This window comes from Cyanistes caeruleus, chromosome 5, assembly GCF_971803275.1.
Source record: "Cyanistes caeruleus chromosome 5, bCyaCae1.hap1.1, whole genome shotgun sequence".
Taxonomy (NCBI): Eukaryota; Metazoa; Chordata; class Aves; order Passeriformes; family Paridae; genus Cyanistes; species Cyanistes caeruleus.
In genome coordinates, this window is record NC_141705.1 from 22,455,042 (window position 1) to 22,472,869 (window position 17,828).

The 17,828-nt window shown below is 41.5% G+C and overlaps 1 protein-coding gene across 49 annotated transcripts in view; it reads left to right on the forward strand.

The window, feature by feature from the left end:
* Positions 1-17,828, forward strand: part of TBC1D1 (TBC1 domain family member 1) — a 99,289-nt gene that overhangs the window by 27,422 nt on the left and 54,039 nt on the right. For 2 of the 49 annotated variants that reach the window (XM_086891048.1, XM_086891052.1), the window contains exon 1: positions 1,116-1,278. The exons of 39 other annotated variants lie outside the window; for them this stretch is intronic. In XM_086891048.1, the coding sequence (XP_086747174.1) occupies positions 1,249-1,278 (30 nt within the window). In that variant the 5' untranslated portion in view covers positions 1,116-1,248. Of the gene's footprint in view, positions 1-1,077; positions 1,365-17,828 lie in introns of those variants that run through there. 8 more of the 49 variants (XM_023925379.2, XM_086891049.1, XM_086891045.1 and 5 more) reach the window with 7 other exon arrangements.

A 17,828-nucleotide genomic window follows, 5' to 3' on the forward strand; every position in this document is an offset into this window, starting at 1 on the left:
TTTTCTGTCTCAGTGAGCTGTGAGATTGGCTCTGCTTCTCTCTAGCCCATGTGCGTGGATGTCACTCTTTCCCTTCTGTTTTCATTTAATAACTCAAACAACTGGAGCAGTGTCGGCTCTAACCTGGAGATCATTCCATTAGCCATAAGTGTGCAAGTGCGAGCACATGCAGGGCACTCTCGCAGTGGAATAGCTGTCTTAGTGAGAGTGTCTTTGGGCAAAACGAAGAGCTGAATTTGGCACTTCCATCATCTAACTTTGACCAGTTGAATTTTATTGAGAAGTGCACAGCAGACCCCTGTGCTTTCCTGTTACAATTGTGCAAATGTAGTTCTTCATGTTGTTTCTCTGAGGTGGTGGAAAATAAAGGGCTTTTTGTTTTGAGCCCAGTGGATTATCTCCTGTGAACACCAAGCCTTTTTTTCCTTTCCTGGTTCTATGCCCTTCCTCCAAACTCAGGAAAATTAGTTGTTTCAGGCAGCCCTGCGGCCACTGAGTAGAGGAGGAGGGTGTTCACAGCCAGTTCAGCCGGAGCAACGACAGGAATCAGCATTCCTGGCTGAGTGGCAAGTAACATCCCTGGACCTGCCGGAAACATGTACGCTGCTGTCTGCCCTTCCACGACAGTCTGATTTCTGGAAGTTGAGCTGCTAGCGTGTGATGTCAAACGCCATTAGTTAACACGAATGGCAAGACGGACTGGAAGTGTAACATTTCACAGTGGTTTCAAACAGATGATTTTTCGCTCGATCCTTTAATGTTAGGAATGGCTTCGATGCCGGAATGTTCCCAGAAAGTTTTAGTTACGAGTCTCGTCGTGGGCGCTGACCTACGCGGCCGGGCAGCGCGAGGCGGCGGCCGGCGGTTGTCTGCGTTGCCGGGCGCGCTGCCGGAGGGCCAGCCCGCTCCCTTCCCGAGCCCGCTCCCTTCCCGCCCGCCGGGATCGGGCGGCCGCAGCCCGGGCGCGGGGAGCCCCGCCGGAGGCGGAGCGCGGCGGGGGCGGGACGCGGCCGCGGCCCTTCCTTTCCCTTCCCGCCCCGCAGCCCCGCGGCTGCAGCCGGCGCCGCCACGGGCAGTGTCCCCGGCGCGGAGAGCTCGCGGTGCCGCCGGCCGGCGCTCGGCGGCGGGGACACGTCGGGAGTCGGCGCGGGCCCGGCCCCTCCCGGCGCATGAGGCGGTGGGAGCGGCGGGCGGGAGAGGCGGAGAGGAGCGGCCGGAGCCGGGGATCGCCGCGCCGGAGCCCCTAGGATGTCACCATTGTTCAGCTGGGTGGCCAAGGTAGGCGGCGCGGCGCCCGCCGCCCTCAGCGCTCGGGAAGTAAAGTCCAGCCTTAGGGCTTGCAGATGTTCGCGTGTAATTTCAAGGCAAGTCAGTCGTCTCTGGGAAGGGAGCAGAGCTGTATTGTTCAGCCAGGGAAAAGCAGAAGCACTCAAAGTGACCAGTAAAGTCAACCTGCTGTCAGACGTGGCTTGGGTTTTGGGGCTGAAAGCGAAGCTGCAGGTCTGGCCGACTTGTTCGCCCTTGCTGCAGATCTGCAAAGGGGGAGAACTGTAATTAAAACTGCTCAGAAGGCCTGATCTTAGTGCCTGTTGAAGTCTAACGCTACTTTTGCACTCTGGGGAATGTGTAACAGCGCTCCCACTGTTTGTTTTGGAGTCTTTTTTTTTCCATGGTTTTTGTCATGCTCTGAATTTATGAAGAACAATAAGTTGGATTTTAGTGGGACACTTATATGTTTAACTATGACAACGCATGTGTCGTGCTGGCATCTTCATCTGTGTGTCTAGGGCTTCAGCAGGATTTTCCACTGTAGCTGAAGTTACATATGGATGCAAAGCAGTATAAAGCTGGTTACAGATCTCTAGAATATAGTTTTGGGCTGCTTTAAAAAAAATAATTCTAAAGGAACAGTCATTCTGAATTTACAAGGAGCTGCAAATGATATTCTGTGTCAAGGCACATGTGGAAGAGCACAAGTGTGTGAAACAGCTGTATGGCGGTCAAGAATTGTAGGTCCCTTGAATAAATTAGCTGGGAAAAAAACCCCACCTATATCTTGAAATTCAGCCGATAGCGTAAGCTGCTAAGCAGACCACATAAAACCTGATTCGCCCTTCTCTGTTGTCAGGTGTAAATGGTCAAGTTGCTTAATTACTTCTGCATTCCTGTTCCTGAATATTTAACAGGTGAAATACCTACCCTCGGGAGATACTTAATGGGAAGTGCTTGATATGTGGCTTTGCCTTTGTTCAGATTCTCAGATAGAAGGATTTGCTCTCTTCTGTTTTGAAAGGAGACTGCTGGCTTTAAGACACACCCTGCAAAATCGAAATGTATCCTTCTCTCTTTCCACTTGTCTTTTTTTCTCTGGGTGATGACCTGTTGTGTGGAGCAAGGTAGTTCCTTACCTCTCCTGTCACTCCTCAGGCTCTGTCTTGTACATAGCCTCAGACCGGGTTTGCCGTGTTACTGAAGGAGGGACACCGGCTGATGCCCGTCCCGACTTTTATGTCGGTCTCCTTTACGTGTGGCTGCTGTCAAAGACGAGTGATGCCATTGAGTACGTACTTCAAGGGTGCCCCCAAGGGATGGCTCATTTCCCTCCCTCATTGTTCACTTGTCAGCTGGGAAAGGCAGCTGGTCGGAGGGGAATTGGTGTTGGAGGAGGTCAGAACTTGTAGCACACGAAGTTCCCTGTGTTTTTAGAGAAGCAAGCTCTTGCACAGACACACTTATAACTGCTTTTAGGAGTGCTTTCTGGGCTTTCAAAACTAATTATTTCAATGCTGGTTCCTCACAACTACTTAGTTTTATTCTTTTGATGGCCATTAATTGTCAGCTCTAATTTGGGAGGGAAAGCAAGGCAGTGTACTTAGAAATATAAAGTGAGCCTTGTTAGTAGAGAAAGCTTTCCTGCCTGCCAAAATCTACTCAGTAAAAATGTAGGATCTATTGCTGTGGGCTTTCAACACAAATGCAAGCCTTTCCAGTTTTGATAAGATGGTGGCCCATTCCAGAAAAAGGAAGGACTGTGGGATGGGGGGAGGAGGAAACTGCCCCCCTCGAAGGAAAGTTGTCCCCTTGCATCTATTACTTAAAAATGAGTGACCCCCCCCCACTTAAGTAATCGAAGTGTTTATTCTCACCAAGCAGGTCACCAGGCCTGCAGATAGTTACATATGAAGCAATTTACTCCCATGTGTATAAAATTGATTTCCCTAGTGTTTGTATAAACATAACCTTTTAATATATCTTGTCTACACATTTTTACATGCAGTTTTACCCAGCTTGTCTCTTACCTGCACACAGGCTCCTCAGGGCTGAGTTTTGCAGTGCTGCCAGGCTCAGCGATGGGGCCTATTCTGAGCTGGAGGATAAAGCCCTACTTGAGTTGTATGTAGATTGATGCTGCCCCACTGGCCATGTGGATGCTGGCTAAACCCCTGAATGATGGCTCTGTAGATAATGAATTCTAAAGTATTGACTTGTTTTAGTCTCCAAAAACTATTTAAATAAAAAAGAACAGTTATACCTGTTTTTCCTGCATGGTTTGATACAAAGTTAGGCGCTGACTTAAGGGAAACCTTTGACTAAGCACCTAAAAGCTCAGTCTCTTCAAAGTGTAAACCATGTTTGCACTATTCTGAGTAGAAAATACAGTTGCTTTTGTGGATACACAAAGACTGTTCATATTCAGTTTAGAGCACTGAAGTAACTGTTATTAAAAGTAATCATTGTGGGGTTGAAAAATGTCAAAGCTTTCAGACTAAGAAAAAAGACATACAGAGTTTTAGTGCTAAACTGGCACATTATTAATGCATTAGTAGGCGATAATAATACAGTGACAAGTGTTAAAAGTAATTTTACTTTTGTTCCTATAATATTTAATATAGCTGTAGTTAAAAAAAGAGATTTGTCTTAGCTCTTTACAAATTGCTTAATTTTATAATGAAAGTTTCTATTCCAAAGCAGCTTTACAGAAACCAGAATTAGAGAAGTGATTGCTGAAGAGATAGAAACAGTACTTAGTTCAAGAAATTGTATAAATAGAGAATTTTGAGTAAATGTGTCCTCAGAGTCTCAGCTAGCTATGAAATTCATAGTTTGTCTTTCTAGCTATAAAAAAAGTTGCTGTATATAATTTAATAGCTGCGTTAACTTCAGTTTATTTTGTCTGAAGGATTATAAACCAACAAGGAACCAGTAAAGAAAATAACCAAGATAAAACGCAAAGCATAGTTACATAATTTAATTTAAGGTTTCTTCTGTAATGATTTTGCTGGTAGGGGTCAATCCACCTTGAGCAGCTGCCTCCAGCCTGCAGGACAGCAGGTGGGAAAGAGATGTTCCCTCCTGAGGGGGGCTGAGAGTGACAGAGTGTGTTGCTGAAGCCTGAGGAACCTCCACTTCTGTGCCACCAGCGCTGGAAGAAAAGGGTGGGTTTACAGTGTAGCTGTCCCCAGCTGGGTTGGCTAATCTTATACCTTGAGCTGAGAAAGCTGATGGTTTGGATTCCTTCTCCTATGAAAATCAGATTTTAGGGTGTATTCACAATAGATGCTCTGAAGTTCCCAACAGCAAAACAAGAATTAAGTTTTAGTTTGGTTTCGGTTTCTTTCACGGATTTCTGAGTTGGAAGGGCCTATGAGCTTTCCTCAGTTTGGGAAGCTCTCAAGCCATCATAAAAGTTTTTTTCCTTTTCAGTGCAGCAAGATGCAACACTTGACTTGTGCCATGAAATATTACTGAAGAAGTATTCATAATAATATTGGAAGTGCCACTTACATTTCCTGTAATCCTAATATAGCTTTATATGCTCTGTTAGAATTGATCTTGCTGCTGTTTTGCCATCATTCCTACTATTTTTATATAACAGAGTGCCTAGTAGACCTCTGAAGGAGCATGGATGGTAGTAATAATATACATAAAAGTATGATCTTAGTTCAGATCAGGAGCTACAAATGAAATTATTTTGCCTTCTGCAAAGGAATGAAGAGGAATGAGACTGAAAATCAGGATGGCCAAGAAATCCCCTCCTGCTTTTTTTTTTTTTTTTTTTTCTCCTTTTTAAGAGTGTTCTGAAAGGATGATTTTAGCTTTTTTGCTGGTCTGTTCTAGGGTATATCACACTCATTTACGAGGATGTTCTGCTCCAGTTTAACTGAATGCCTCTTTCTTTTATTCCTCACAGTTTCCAGCAAAGTAGAGCGAGCACCTTTGGACATCTTTAATCCCTCAGTGAATGACTTACATTTTAGCCAAACAAATCAAGTTATGGTCTCTTCAGGAGCCCTCATAATGAGACATTTTCAAACCATCTAAAGCCAAAAAACTTACATGTTTGTTAAACCTGTCTTACTTTTAAGCCCATCTTACTTATGATAAATTTTTGGGTAGGTAAGTGGTGATGGTATTCTACAGGGTGAAACTCTTGTTTGTGCTAGTGCATTCATCTCTGATAACCCTTATTGTAAAGGAATTTGAATACTTGTATACTGTATCAAGAATCAAGTACTTAATAGAGAACTAGTGCCAGGGAAGAATTTGGAATCACTGAGGAGGGAAGGCTCAAAAGCCATAGTTTTGCTTGTGGAAGAATCTCCTTCAAGCCATTGATGCTGTGAGTAGGGCCGAAAGGACAGACCCTCGCTTGTCTCCCAGGCTGGGTGCCAGCAATGTAGCAAAGAGAAAGTGCAGATTTCTGCCAGAGCTGTGTTTTGGTGCCCAAGCTTGCACAATGCCCTTGTCAGAGAACACTACGTTTCTGCTCAGTGTGATTCTCCAGGTCAGTTTATGTTGATGTAAAATGCTGTTGGCAATTGACAGCTTTCAGATAAATGCAGATTATCACAAAATACCAGGCAGTTCAAATGCAGTGTTTTCTGTATGCCAGTCACCCCTTGCCTTCCCCTGCGGGGGCCTGGGTGATGACTGAGGAATATGCGCTCAGCATTTGAAATGAAGTTAGTCCTGTGGTGAAACCCCTCAGTTACTCAGCAGTTAAGTTTCCTTTGGAACTATTTGCTTTTATTCTGCATGCCAGGCTCTAATTGCACCTGCTCTGCTTAGATGTTCCCCATTTGATGGGAGAGGGCTGGAGTATAGTCGTTCACATGGCATTTGTGTGGCTGCGCAGGTGTAGTAGAGCAGTGTCCTCTGCATCTGTCACGTACATTAGGGATGCTTAGTAAGGAGTAGAGCTTTCCACAGAGAAATTTCTTGGCCATAGAGATTGCAGTTTAGCAGGGTTTTTCTCTTGAATCATTTATGCCTTTCTGAATTAATTTCTCATGAGTATCTTCTTTCAGGTTCACGTTGACCTTCAGATTTAACAGGCCAAGCCTGACAAGGTAGCTGAGCTTGCTCTTTTGTACAGGTTCTGTCCTCTGCAATTCAAAACAGAACTTTTAGCCTCCAGTCAAGCACTGTTTGCTTTTCTTTGCTGAAGGGCACTCTGGAAGTTGGTGATAATTGTCTTCATGTGGTTAACATGTTCTGAGCCAACCAGTAGCAAAACTACTAGTATATCCTGTAGGATCAGGGAAAACCCCGGGTTGTATCAAAGATGGATAATACAACTGAGGATTTGCTTAGATTTTTTGCCATATATACATATGTCTGCAGCACTGTATTTTAACTTTATTTGCTTTATGTTTGATGATTTAAAATACCATTTCACATCATAGCGTTTTTTCAAAAGGCTACTTTAACGGAGCAGTCTTTTATGTGTACTAGAGGTGTTCATGAGAACACCAAAGCAGCAGTTCCACTCTGGGTGCCATAAATGGAAATATCCTTAGGGAAAAGTCAGGTAAAGAACCCCTTTGCAGTTTGTAACTTACCATCATCCTGATGTAGAAGCTCCAGCACTTCTGAGAAACCTCTGCTTTAAGGGGTTGTTGGAACTTTTTTATTGTGCCATCTAATAAAAGCTTTAAATACTTTAAGAAGTCTTCTGAACATTTTTATTCTAAATTTGAAGGAGCTGAGGTTGTGTATGGTCTACAGAGGTTGACTAACGACTTAACAAGTAAATCCTCAATGGAATTATTCAGTTATTATTCAATTAATAGAATTACAGTTTGGCTTTTTTTTTTTTTTTTTAAATTAGAAGCCTTTACACGTCAGGTGTTCAATCTGAAATATTTATGGATGGCAATGACTCAGAGGAAAAACATTCTCAGCCTCTGTTTTGGTAGTATTTTATGTATCAGTTATGATACACAAAATATGTCAAGAGCTGCTTACTAATTTGTATGGGGAGGTAAGGCAGCAGAGCTGGGAAAGGCAGCCAGAATTCAAAAAGCAGAAGCTGAAGCAAGGGAATTACTTCAGCTATTGTGTATTGGTTTTATCACTGAGTTTACTCAGAGATTGTATTCGAGTTGTTTTCAGTTATTCTTGCTTTTGAACCAAGTTACAGTAACAAATCATGAGATGCATTAATGCATAGATATAGAATTTTAATAGGAGTGTTTTCACAGAATCACAGAACAAGCTGAGTTGGCAGGGACCCACTAGGATGAAGCCCAGCTTCATGGCCCTGCACAAGACACCCCCAAGAGTCACACTACATGCATCATCCAAGCACTTCTTGGTGCTGTGACCACTGCCCTGTGGAGCCTGTTCCAGTGCCCAACCACCCTCTGGGTGAAGCACCTTTTTTTAATATCCAACCTAAACCTCTCTGACACAACTTCAGGCCATTCCTTCGTCCTGTCACTGGTCACCACAGAGAGGAAATCAGTATTATTTTCCCCTCCTCTTCCCCTCATGAGGAAGCTGAAGACTGCACTGAGGTCTCCCCTCAGTCTCCTTCAGCCTGAAGAGGCCAAGTGACCTCAGCTACTCCTCCTGGCTTCCCCTCAAGGCCCTTCACCATCTTTGTTGCCCTCCTTCGGACACTCTCTAACAGCTTCAGATCCTTCTTACACTGTGGCACCCAAAGCTGCACACAATTATTCAAGATGAGGCTGCCCCAGCTCAGGGCAGAGCAGGACAATCCCCTCCCTTGCCTGGCTGGCCATGCTGGACCTGATGCCCCCCAGGACACGCTTGGTCCTCCTGGCTGCCAGGGCATTGCTGACTCCTGTTCAGCTTGTCATGGACCAGAACCCCCAGGTCCCTTTCCGTGACACTGCCTTCCAGCATCTCATTCCCCAGTCTGTCTGTGCATGCAGGATTGCCCCATGCCAGGTGCAGAATCTGGCACTTGCCCTTTTTGAACTTATGTGTCTGGTGATTGCCCAGTCTGCTAGTTTATCAAGGTCATTCTGCAGGGCTACCCTGCCTTTGAGAGAGTCACAGCTCCCCTCAGTTTTCTGTCATCTGCAAACCTGCTTCGTATCCCTTTTTAAAAGTAAAATCTTTCTGAAAATCATGGTTTTCTTACTGAGAAGCAAGAGGGAGGTTCAGGCAGCTTTACCCTGTTTCAGTGGGCTAGAGCATTATGACAGGGTTTCTGCTGCCTCTTTTCCCTTGTGCTTTCAAGTTCCCAAAAGGCCAGGCCAGTATCCCTGGATCAGGTACATGAAAGCTGCAGTTTTTAGCCTGGATGAAATCCCCTGTAGGTTGCATCTATGTTAGTAAGTGCCATACAGCAACGTGTTGTTCAAGGGGCACCTCTGGTGCTGAGGATAGGTTCTATACCTCACTCTGGGAAGTGACTTTTACTTTGAATTGGCCCTAATTTCATGCTGCGAACCAAATGCCTGTTTGCAGTGAAATGTATCACAAAATGAAGGTTTAGTTCTGTTTAAATGGGTGCCAGCCCTGGTGTTTTGAGACACCCCTGTAATGTAGTCTGTCACACAAGTGGAATGGGAGAATCCACTCTCAAGCACATTCCTGGTTCAAAATAAAGTAGTGAAGTAGTCACACCAGATTATACTTGAGAGTCCAGTTAGAGAAGATGGACAAACAGCATACACACAGCTTTGGCTGTGTGGGCACACTGTGGCACAATGGATGGCCCTGATGGAGGGAGTAGGTTCCCATCAGGGAGTTTTTGTTTTATTTGGATGTTGACCTTTTGGCTAGTGTTTAGTGAAAATATTAGGCCTGAAGAGGTTATCTGGAATTTCTGTGCCCTAGACTTCTGTCTGTTACTAATTGAAAAACTGTGAAGAGAATGTAAAAATGTTTGTTGTCTTCCATTCTCAGGCCACTGTGTATATAAGAACACATGTTGATGGTCACATTTTAAAACCAAACATTATTCTGGAGTATCTGGAAGCTTCTTTCCAACTCAAAAGTTGCTAGCTTTGGACATGTGAATGTTTTTCTTTATACCTTTGTGGCACCGTCACTATAATCAAAAGCATGTTTTTTTCCCAGGGGAAACCTTTGATATGCAGCTACCAAACAGGATTTTCAGGTAGAGATATTCTGTGCAATTGCAGGTTTGGGGAAAAGAGGCTGCTTATGCATAGTTGCACAGGCACACTCCTTGCTACTGAAAATGGCAAAGCTGAGCTAAACTAAACAGCTTTCTTTTTCAATTAACCATTTTGGGCAATTTATGTGCTCATTTCAGGGAGTTATGTAGCCAAATATCTTACTTTAACCAGATCTTAACAGTTGCCTCTCTATATTTACCAAACTATTGGTCTGCTGCTGTAGTACCAATGAGGTGAGCTCACTGAAGCCGTTGTCATGGAAATTTGGATGGTTGGCACTAAATGTTTCATGCTGGTTTTGTTTCTGTGGAGCTTTTTATAGCTTCTAATCTCCTCAAATGCAAGGCATGAAGAAGGAAATTTGTAGAAGTGCTTTGGAGTTCTAGACAATTATGTACAAGGGGCCTGTCTTCAAAACTGGTGTTACCCGGCCTGTCTTTAAATATGGTTCAGAACCTGAACCAATAATATGTTTTGGGATTTCAGATTTGGCTATGTCCCATTGAATATAATCTACAGTTTATCGTTCTGTGAAAGCAACATTTCTGCTTGACATACAGTCATTGAAGGCTGACTTTTTTAGACAAAAGCATGTTTTTATATGCAAACACAGGTCGTGCAGCTGATGTGGTTTTGTTTATGAAATGTGGAATTGTACAAAAATTATGTAGCTTCTTATAATTCCATCAGCATTTTTTTTTGTTCTGTTTTACAGCAGAGAAGGGTGAAAAATGGTGAACTAACTGCTCTTTTAAGTAAAAGAGTAGTTTTCATGGGAAGTTTAGTTGTTGCTTTCCCCTCCTGTTCTCCTGTGAGTTGACCCGAGGCAGCTGAAATCTGTTACTATATGATAAAGCAGCAAATGTGCTCATCCACAAGCAAATCAGTTCACCAGGATTTTGTACCAGTCAGGCAGAATGCTGGAAAAAGCTGATCAGCTTCTTCGCTCCAGTTCCCCTGAGACCTTTATAAGTTTAATGTTCAAGTAAGATTCTTCCAATTAAAAACATCATCTGTCCCTGTGCCTCCCACCAGCAGCCCTAGAAAGAAGGGTTGTGTGGCTGTCTGTTTCCTTTGGAAATCTGTCAACTCTGTTGTCAGAGTAAGAGATGGTGTTTTACTCTGCTGCAGATAAAACTTACACATCATGTCAGTCAAAAGCATTCATAGGTTGACTTCTCCCCACTATATTCCTTTGTCAAAATAAATGTTGAGGGGAGGGAGATTTTGACACACTTTTGGGTCAGCTGTCATGAAGGTTATATCAGAAATAACCTTAGTTCTACTGAGGATACGCATGGAGTTTTCCTCCTTTCTTATTTGGAGTTGAATATTGATAAAAAGGACAGAAGAATTTCAGGCTTTTTTTAAAATTTGTAAAGAAATTATATTCACTTCTGTCTGTTTTGCTAATCCCTATTTTGCCAGTTGTACCAATTTTGGTAACTGCCAGAAGCCCGAGAGAAAAGGAGATCAGGAGAGAGCCTGTCTCCTATTGTACAAGTGAAATTCAATCTGATTAATAATTTTAAAAAACAGAAGAAGTTACTACCTAATTTCCTGTTTTAAGTCCTTGTTATTGCCTTTCACTTGTAAAAGACAAATTTCCGCTCCACCTCAAAAAAAAAATCAAAACATTAAAGAACTCTTGTCCTGAAAGCTTTAAAATACCGTTGCTGTCTTTTTCCATTTATAGCTATTTAAGAATAGACTTCCTTCTGTTTCCCACCCCATAGCCTCCAGCAAAGTCCCAAGCCTGTCCCAACCCTGTGAAGGGAGCTGCTTGCAGTTCCATTTTGCCCCTCTCCCAAAAAAAAGGATTTCATCTCTGTTGATAATGAATGAGCACACATATTTCTAGTTATTGCTTTACAGCAATATTGCCTCTTTGTTCAGTGCTCACCTTGTAAAATGTGAGCCAGGAACCCTGTAGGTATGACCAGAAACTACTTCTATGTCTTGAATGCTGTTTTCATCTGTGAAATTGTGTGAAAATAAACCTTTGAAACAAAATATGGAGAAAATACATCTGAAGATGTTAATGCCTTACTTGAAATATCTTTTGACTTATTCCACAGTTGTTCTGTATAAGTTTATGGTACTGAATGGAGGAGCTGATAAAGCTGTACAAGATTAAAATAAATGTTTTTTTATTGTAAGGACTGAAAGGACTGGGAAAATATGAATTAGAGAACACCATGTAATAAGCCCACCAGGTATATGGCAGAGTATACCTATGTTCTTTCCAAAAGCACAATTTGTAGGAATACCCCCTTCAGAACCTGTCAGGTGTTGTTGTATTTGGAGGTATTCTAAATGCCCATGGAGACTTTGTCAACTGCAGTTTGCTTTTGGGTTATGCATTTCCATGAGGAAGGATCCAAAAGTAAGAAGCAATCTAGGACATGGCAGTTTATTTATGGTGAGCTTTTGTTGTATTTCAGGCTTCAAATAAGGTATGTCTTAAAAGCATGTGTATGAAACCCTTTAAGTGTTATCAGCAATGTGGTGCATCTCTCTTGGGGAGAAAGCACCATCACAAAACAGAAGAGTCCAACTTGGTTAGAATATTTAGTACACTTAAGATCTATTTCTGAGCTTGTTTACAATACTCTATGAACAGATCCTGCAAATACTGGTTTGAGTTTTTTTTTCAAAAGGAAAGAAAACCTTTTTGTGCCCCTTTAAATTACATGTAGTGCTCTCAAACTCACATGATTTTGCAAAAAGAAGTGTTCTCTTTTCTGTCTGGCTGAGGAATCATGAGGAATGTTCTTGAGATTTGCCTGTAATATTAAAAGGAATGCAATACTGTGAAAGTGGCATACAGTACTCATGGCCTCAGTCTGCAGCACTTTAACAATCTTCTGGAGGTAGCACTTGATGTGTGTGGGAAGTCGAGTCCCCTTTACAGCTTTTTATGATAATGTGTATGCTGTTAAGAGTGTGTATTGGCTACATGGAGCTCTACCCTTGGTGCTTACTGTGTCAGTCCTATCTCAGATGATGCTAGTGGCATTCATCCATTCATCCAGGTCAAAAAGAACTAGATTTAAACAGATAACTCTTCTGCCCCACACAGAATACCCTTTGAATTTTAGTACAGATTCATCAGCTTCTTAAAAGCATCCCTGCAAAGTCTGAGTCTCAGACTTACCACCCTCACTTATCCCTTTCTTTGTATAATGCCCATTCAAACCTTACTAAGGAAACCATGCCCACAAGTAAGCATGTGTATGACTGTTCTTCCTTTCATGGAAGAAATATCCCCATGGTGACATTCAGCTGTTGAACTCTCACTTATTAAGGCTGAAACAAGACCTCTGTCTTGCTTTTGTAGGTTTCACAGCCCTCCCTAAGCAACACACCTGCGCTGTGGTTAGTCCTGCTGGCTGCTACCCTGGCTACGCACCCCCAGCCCTCTGGTTGTGCTCCAACTTGTTCTCCTTTTCAAAAGACATTCATGAGTTCCCTGGTTGAGACACACAGTGCATGTTATGTACAATAGTGAGAGATGTGCTAGACCAACGTGTGTGGCTGGTGAAGCTGCTAAGAGTGGCACAGTTTATAGCTGTTTCATGAGCAGTGAGGATACAGCAGCAAAATTTTGGATCACAGATGTTGAGAAGTGAAGTCATGGAGTAAAGGTGACTTGTCTTGCTGTGCACCTGCCAATCTTAAATACTTAGGGAGCTGTTGGTAAGAATGTCACTTTAGTTCTACCCCTGGTGCATTTGCTATGCACAGAAAAACTGACAGGAGCTTGCAAGGGTTTGCAAGGCCAGGGACTGGAAGAGCTGTAAACTTTGTTGTTCCCTGAATTAAATCTGGGTTTGAAAGTGGCTTTGTGGGAGGAATAAAACTGAAGTCAAATCTGTTTATTAAGGGTCAATAGGCAAAAGGTTTTAAAACAAGAATTTAAGTTAATGACTGGAAAAACTCAGGGAGGTGTAGGAGACTGTAGTGGACCAGTCTCTAAGCAAGATAACAGAAGCCAAAAAAGCCCTGTGAAGACACTTGAGATAAGACGTGACTATAAAAGGCCTTTTTCTGAAATAGAAATTAACTGTAAAAGTTTGTAACTCTTTTCTACCTTGAATTTCTGCTAATGCCACAGAGTAAGGAAATTCTGTCTTGGTATTCCAACTTGGAACTTAGCTGGATGTGACCCCTAGCATCTCATCAAAGTTTGAAGTTTTATCTAACTTGGAAATTTGCCTTGCTTTATGTGGGAGACTGCACCACTAGAGATCACTTCAAAATTAAACTATTCTGTGATTTTTGGAAGAAAAAATTGTGCAGCATCTCAATTTAAAAAGAAGAGTAATATATGTTAATTAAAATGCTTTTGATTTAAAAATGCCAAACTTTTAATCCTATGAGTGAAGAAAAGTGTTCAAGAAGTCAGTTGACCACTGCTGTGGGTTAAGGAGTAGTAAGGACAGGAAATGCTGATCTGTGTTGATTTCTGGACAGCAATTTTGCCACCAGTGGGCTATAAACAGACCAGCTGATTTTTATTACATATCAAACTACTGAAATAAAAACTTTTATGCTGTCTTTTTAAAAATGCAAGTAAATACTGTGCTGTATTACCTTTTATATGCATTGTATATGTTAAAAATTTATTTTAATTTCTTCATTCTACTACTTTTACAAAATATTCCATGACTGTAAATAACTTGTTGGTGACAAAAATATTGCTATCTGTTCTGATACAACTAGAGAACTTCTCCCGTGGTTAAGTAGCTGTGTACCTTATCTTTACTGTAGCAGTACTGTCTACTAAAATAAAGAAGGAAAGATACTAACAGCAAAGTATTAGATTTCTTGACATATTTTATTGAGCCTGCTCTATTGATCAGGAGAAAAAAGCACATAAAAGCACTTTAAAATAATTCAGATGTCCTCTCTCTCTTGAGTAAGCTAGCAAAATTCAATCAAAACATCTACTTGTTTCAAGGGTTTTGTGAAAGATTTTCAAAGCTTTGTTCTGGCTAGGGTGGTGTGAGATCTGAGGTTCAGCCTAAGAATCTGACCCTGGTGTTTTTCAGTCTCCAGTAGTTTCTGGAGTCTGTTGCATAAGACCAGTTCCCATCAGCACAGGTCTGTGTTAGGTTAAACAAAACCCATTTTGTCCTTGAAATCGTTAAGCCAGTGCTTGAGCCCTTGACTCACCTGAAGCCTTATGCAGAGAGTGGTACGTATAAACAGGTAGATTTGTACTACAGGCATAAACATTGCATAACATCTAGAATAATAAATTATCCCACTTTATCCTTTTTTTCACCTAGTCCTCCCAGGTGATGCGTTAGTAGTTCTTTTTCTGTGGCACATTTTGCTTTCTTAGCTATACTATGTATAAAAGAAATGAGGAATCTTTTTTTTAGTCTGGTCTTACCAAAAGTCAGCCGTTGCATTCAGCTGTTACTGAGCTCTTTTCATTAAAATAGTTTCTAGCTCTAGTTCTATCTGAAGGATAAAGACCTTGACCTCTTACACACTTGTATGTAACCTTACTGCTAGTGACTGCTAGTTTCAGGGGGTAAAAAAGCAGCTGCAGTTTATGTGAGGGGGAAGAGCTGTTTGTTCTTCAGATGTAGCAAACCCATGCATGCTCAAAAAATACTGCCTTTTGTCATGATTTGGTGCTTGGAAGGTGTAGCTATTTGTCTTGTAACTGAGTAACATGTACTAGGAAGTCCCAGGTGTTCATTTGTATTTTGTTTGAATACTTGAATACTTGAAGCCAAGCCACAAGAATACTCAGCATTTCGGTTCCCTGCTTTGTCTCTGCAAAGTAAACATTCTCATTATAGCAGAAATAATGTGGTATGCTTTAAAAAAACCCACAAGTCCAGTGTTATTTTTAATGGTTATGGATACATGATCTTTTTCTGTATCTAATTCAGACACTCTAAACACAAAACCTTTTCCCTAGTACATTTCAGTTGTGTCTTGTGTTCAGTAGCCTTGTTTGGCCTGAGGTGATAAGAAGGTAATGCTTTGTGTTTGGTAAAGGTTTATTGTTGCTTACACTGGTGTTCCGTACATAGTTTTGTGGGTTTAGGGAAATAATTTTAGGTCAGGTGCAGTGTTTTTTCAGCTTACAAAAATAATCTTAATCCACTAATTATATCTTTATATTAAGAAACAAGTCAGAAAACACTTAAGAGTAGAAGCATGCTAGAAAAGAGGATTTGTATGGCATGAAGAAATCCTACCTGTGTGCAAGTCTTCCCTCACTGTCTTAGCAAGTTCAGATTAGTAGGCATGATTACCAATATGTATGAAAGCAGTTGGTACCTATATCACCAAGGTGACATGGGGTGGCCCCTCAGGAGGTCACCTAGTTCAGCCCCCTGCTCAAAGCAGGGTTGCCTAGAGCAGGCTGCTCAGCCAATGTCCAGTCAGAGTTTGCATATCCACAAGGATGGAGAGACCCTGCAATCTCTCTGGGCAACCTATGCCAGCTTGTGGCTACCTTTGCAATAAAAAATAAAAAAAATATAAATAAAAAAAAAAAAATTTTTGTACATTCAGAAAGAGCCCACAACCTTTAAAAGACTCCAAGCAGCATTAACTTAATTCAGGAGCAACTTCATCCTTGCTGCTTTTTGATACGAATTGAAGAGCCATAAAACCTGATTCTGTTTACATCCTAATTAATTTTTGTAGGTTTGCAAGAGATGTGGTTACTGGCATGGTACTTAATCTGGAGAAGTTCCAGCTGTGGTTAATAAACATTTGCCAAGATATAGCCTACATCTTTATTCTAATGGTAACCTGAAATAATTATAATATATTTATTTTTAACTACTGTTTACTTCATGTTTGTTTAATCAGCATCCAGGTCTTTTTACTCAGAGAGCCAATGTCAGAGGATACAGAGGGCAAGTGGATTGTTCATTTTCCATACTTGCGTAAAAAGTCTGGAGTGGTACAGGTAGATAAAAAGAGCACTAGTCTTGATCAGTCAAATAGCAGTTCCAGGGAAATGAGTATTTTGGATGGTTTTTTTTCATTCATCATGGATCACGTCTTTACTAATGAAAACAGATAAATATTTAATATACATAAGCATCACAGGAAAGTGAAGTGGTGATATGCTGCTTCTGCTGCTGCTGCATCAGTTGCCTAATCATCAGTAATAAAATTTTATTAGCAGGCTGAAAATTTTTTTAGGTCTGTAAGTGAGAACAGAAGAGTCTGTGTTTTTTAGTAAGTGTAGCACGGAAGCCAGCTGTTACTTATCAATGACATGATTCAAGCCCTAGCATGTGTGAAAATAAATAAATAAATACTCCCCTTGATTTTCCATCAACAGGCCTGCTGGGTCTCCTCAGACACAAAGTTTATTAATTACTGCAAAGTCCTTCTGTGTGATGTAGTGTCTTTCCCTACACACTGTCTGTATATGAAGTATAGGCGCTCTTGAATAGCTATTTTGTCAATATCTAAGGTGTTTGATGACAAAAAACATTGAAGAAGTTAAATTCAGTAATTGCATATATGTGCTGGTTCCATAATACCTTGTCAGGGCTTTAGCTCAGCTGTAACCCTTGCAGCACCTGCACTGCTGGAAACTGTCCTTATAGTCATTGATGTGTGTGTTGCTAGGGGAGCTTAATTGTGGTTGAGATAGTGGCCCTCTTTGAGAGAGCTGATGTTCCTGGCTTTACCAAAGTAAGCAGAGTTCAGAAAATGCTTCAGTCCTTTGCTGCTGCCTCTGCAGCCTCAGCAAAAGTGGAGGTGGGATTTCTGGTCTCTGCGTGTATCCTGGACAGCTAAATAGTAAAATTGCCTTTGGCTGGTGAGTTCAGACACTCACTCCCACAAGAGTAAAACATGTTTATAAAAACTGCTAAACCAGTTGCAGCTTCAAATGTGGGTAGCGTGAAATTTTATGTTTTACTGTAATTCTGATATGTTGTGCCACTCAAAATTTTTTTCTTTCAAGAAGTGTTGAGTAAATGAAACTGAGGTAGACCTTAAGCTCACTGTAGAGCAAATACATATTTTCAGGTACTAAAGATTTGTTATACCCTTAATTTTCTTCTTGTGTATGATTAAGAAGTTAGCCACAAAGGCATGAGCCCAAGGCTTTCTGACTGGTTTGTGACATATCAGAGAATGGACTTATGAATTCTTGACCCTGCTTTTCTTGTCCATTCTTCCCTATTATCTTTGTTGAATGATTAGCTGATGACTCATGCCTTGCACTGAAGGGTGAAGTAATGCTTCCTGAGTTCCTATTTTGTAATGTGTTACTTACTGTTTTAAATCTACTAGCTGTATGTGTGTGAATATCTGTCTCTGCCTATCTATCCATCCATCCATCCATCCATCCAATCTACCTACCCTATCTACCTACCTATCTATCCGTATCTTTATCTTTGTTTCCTTGTCTATAAAAGGAATCCTATTGAG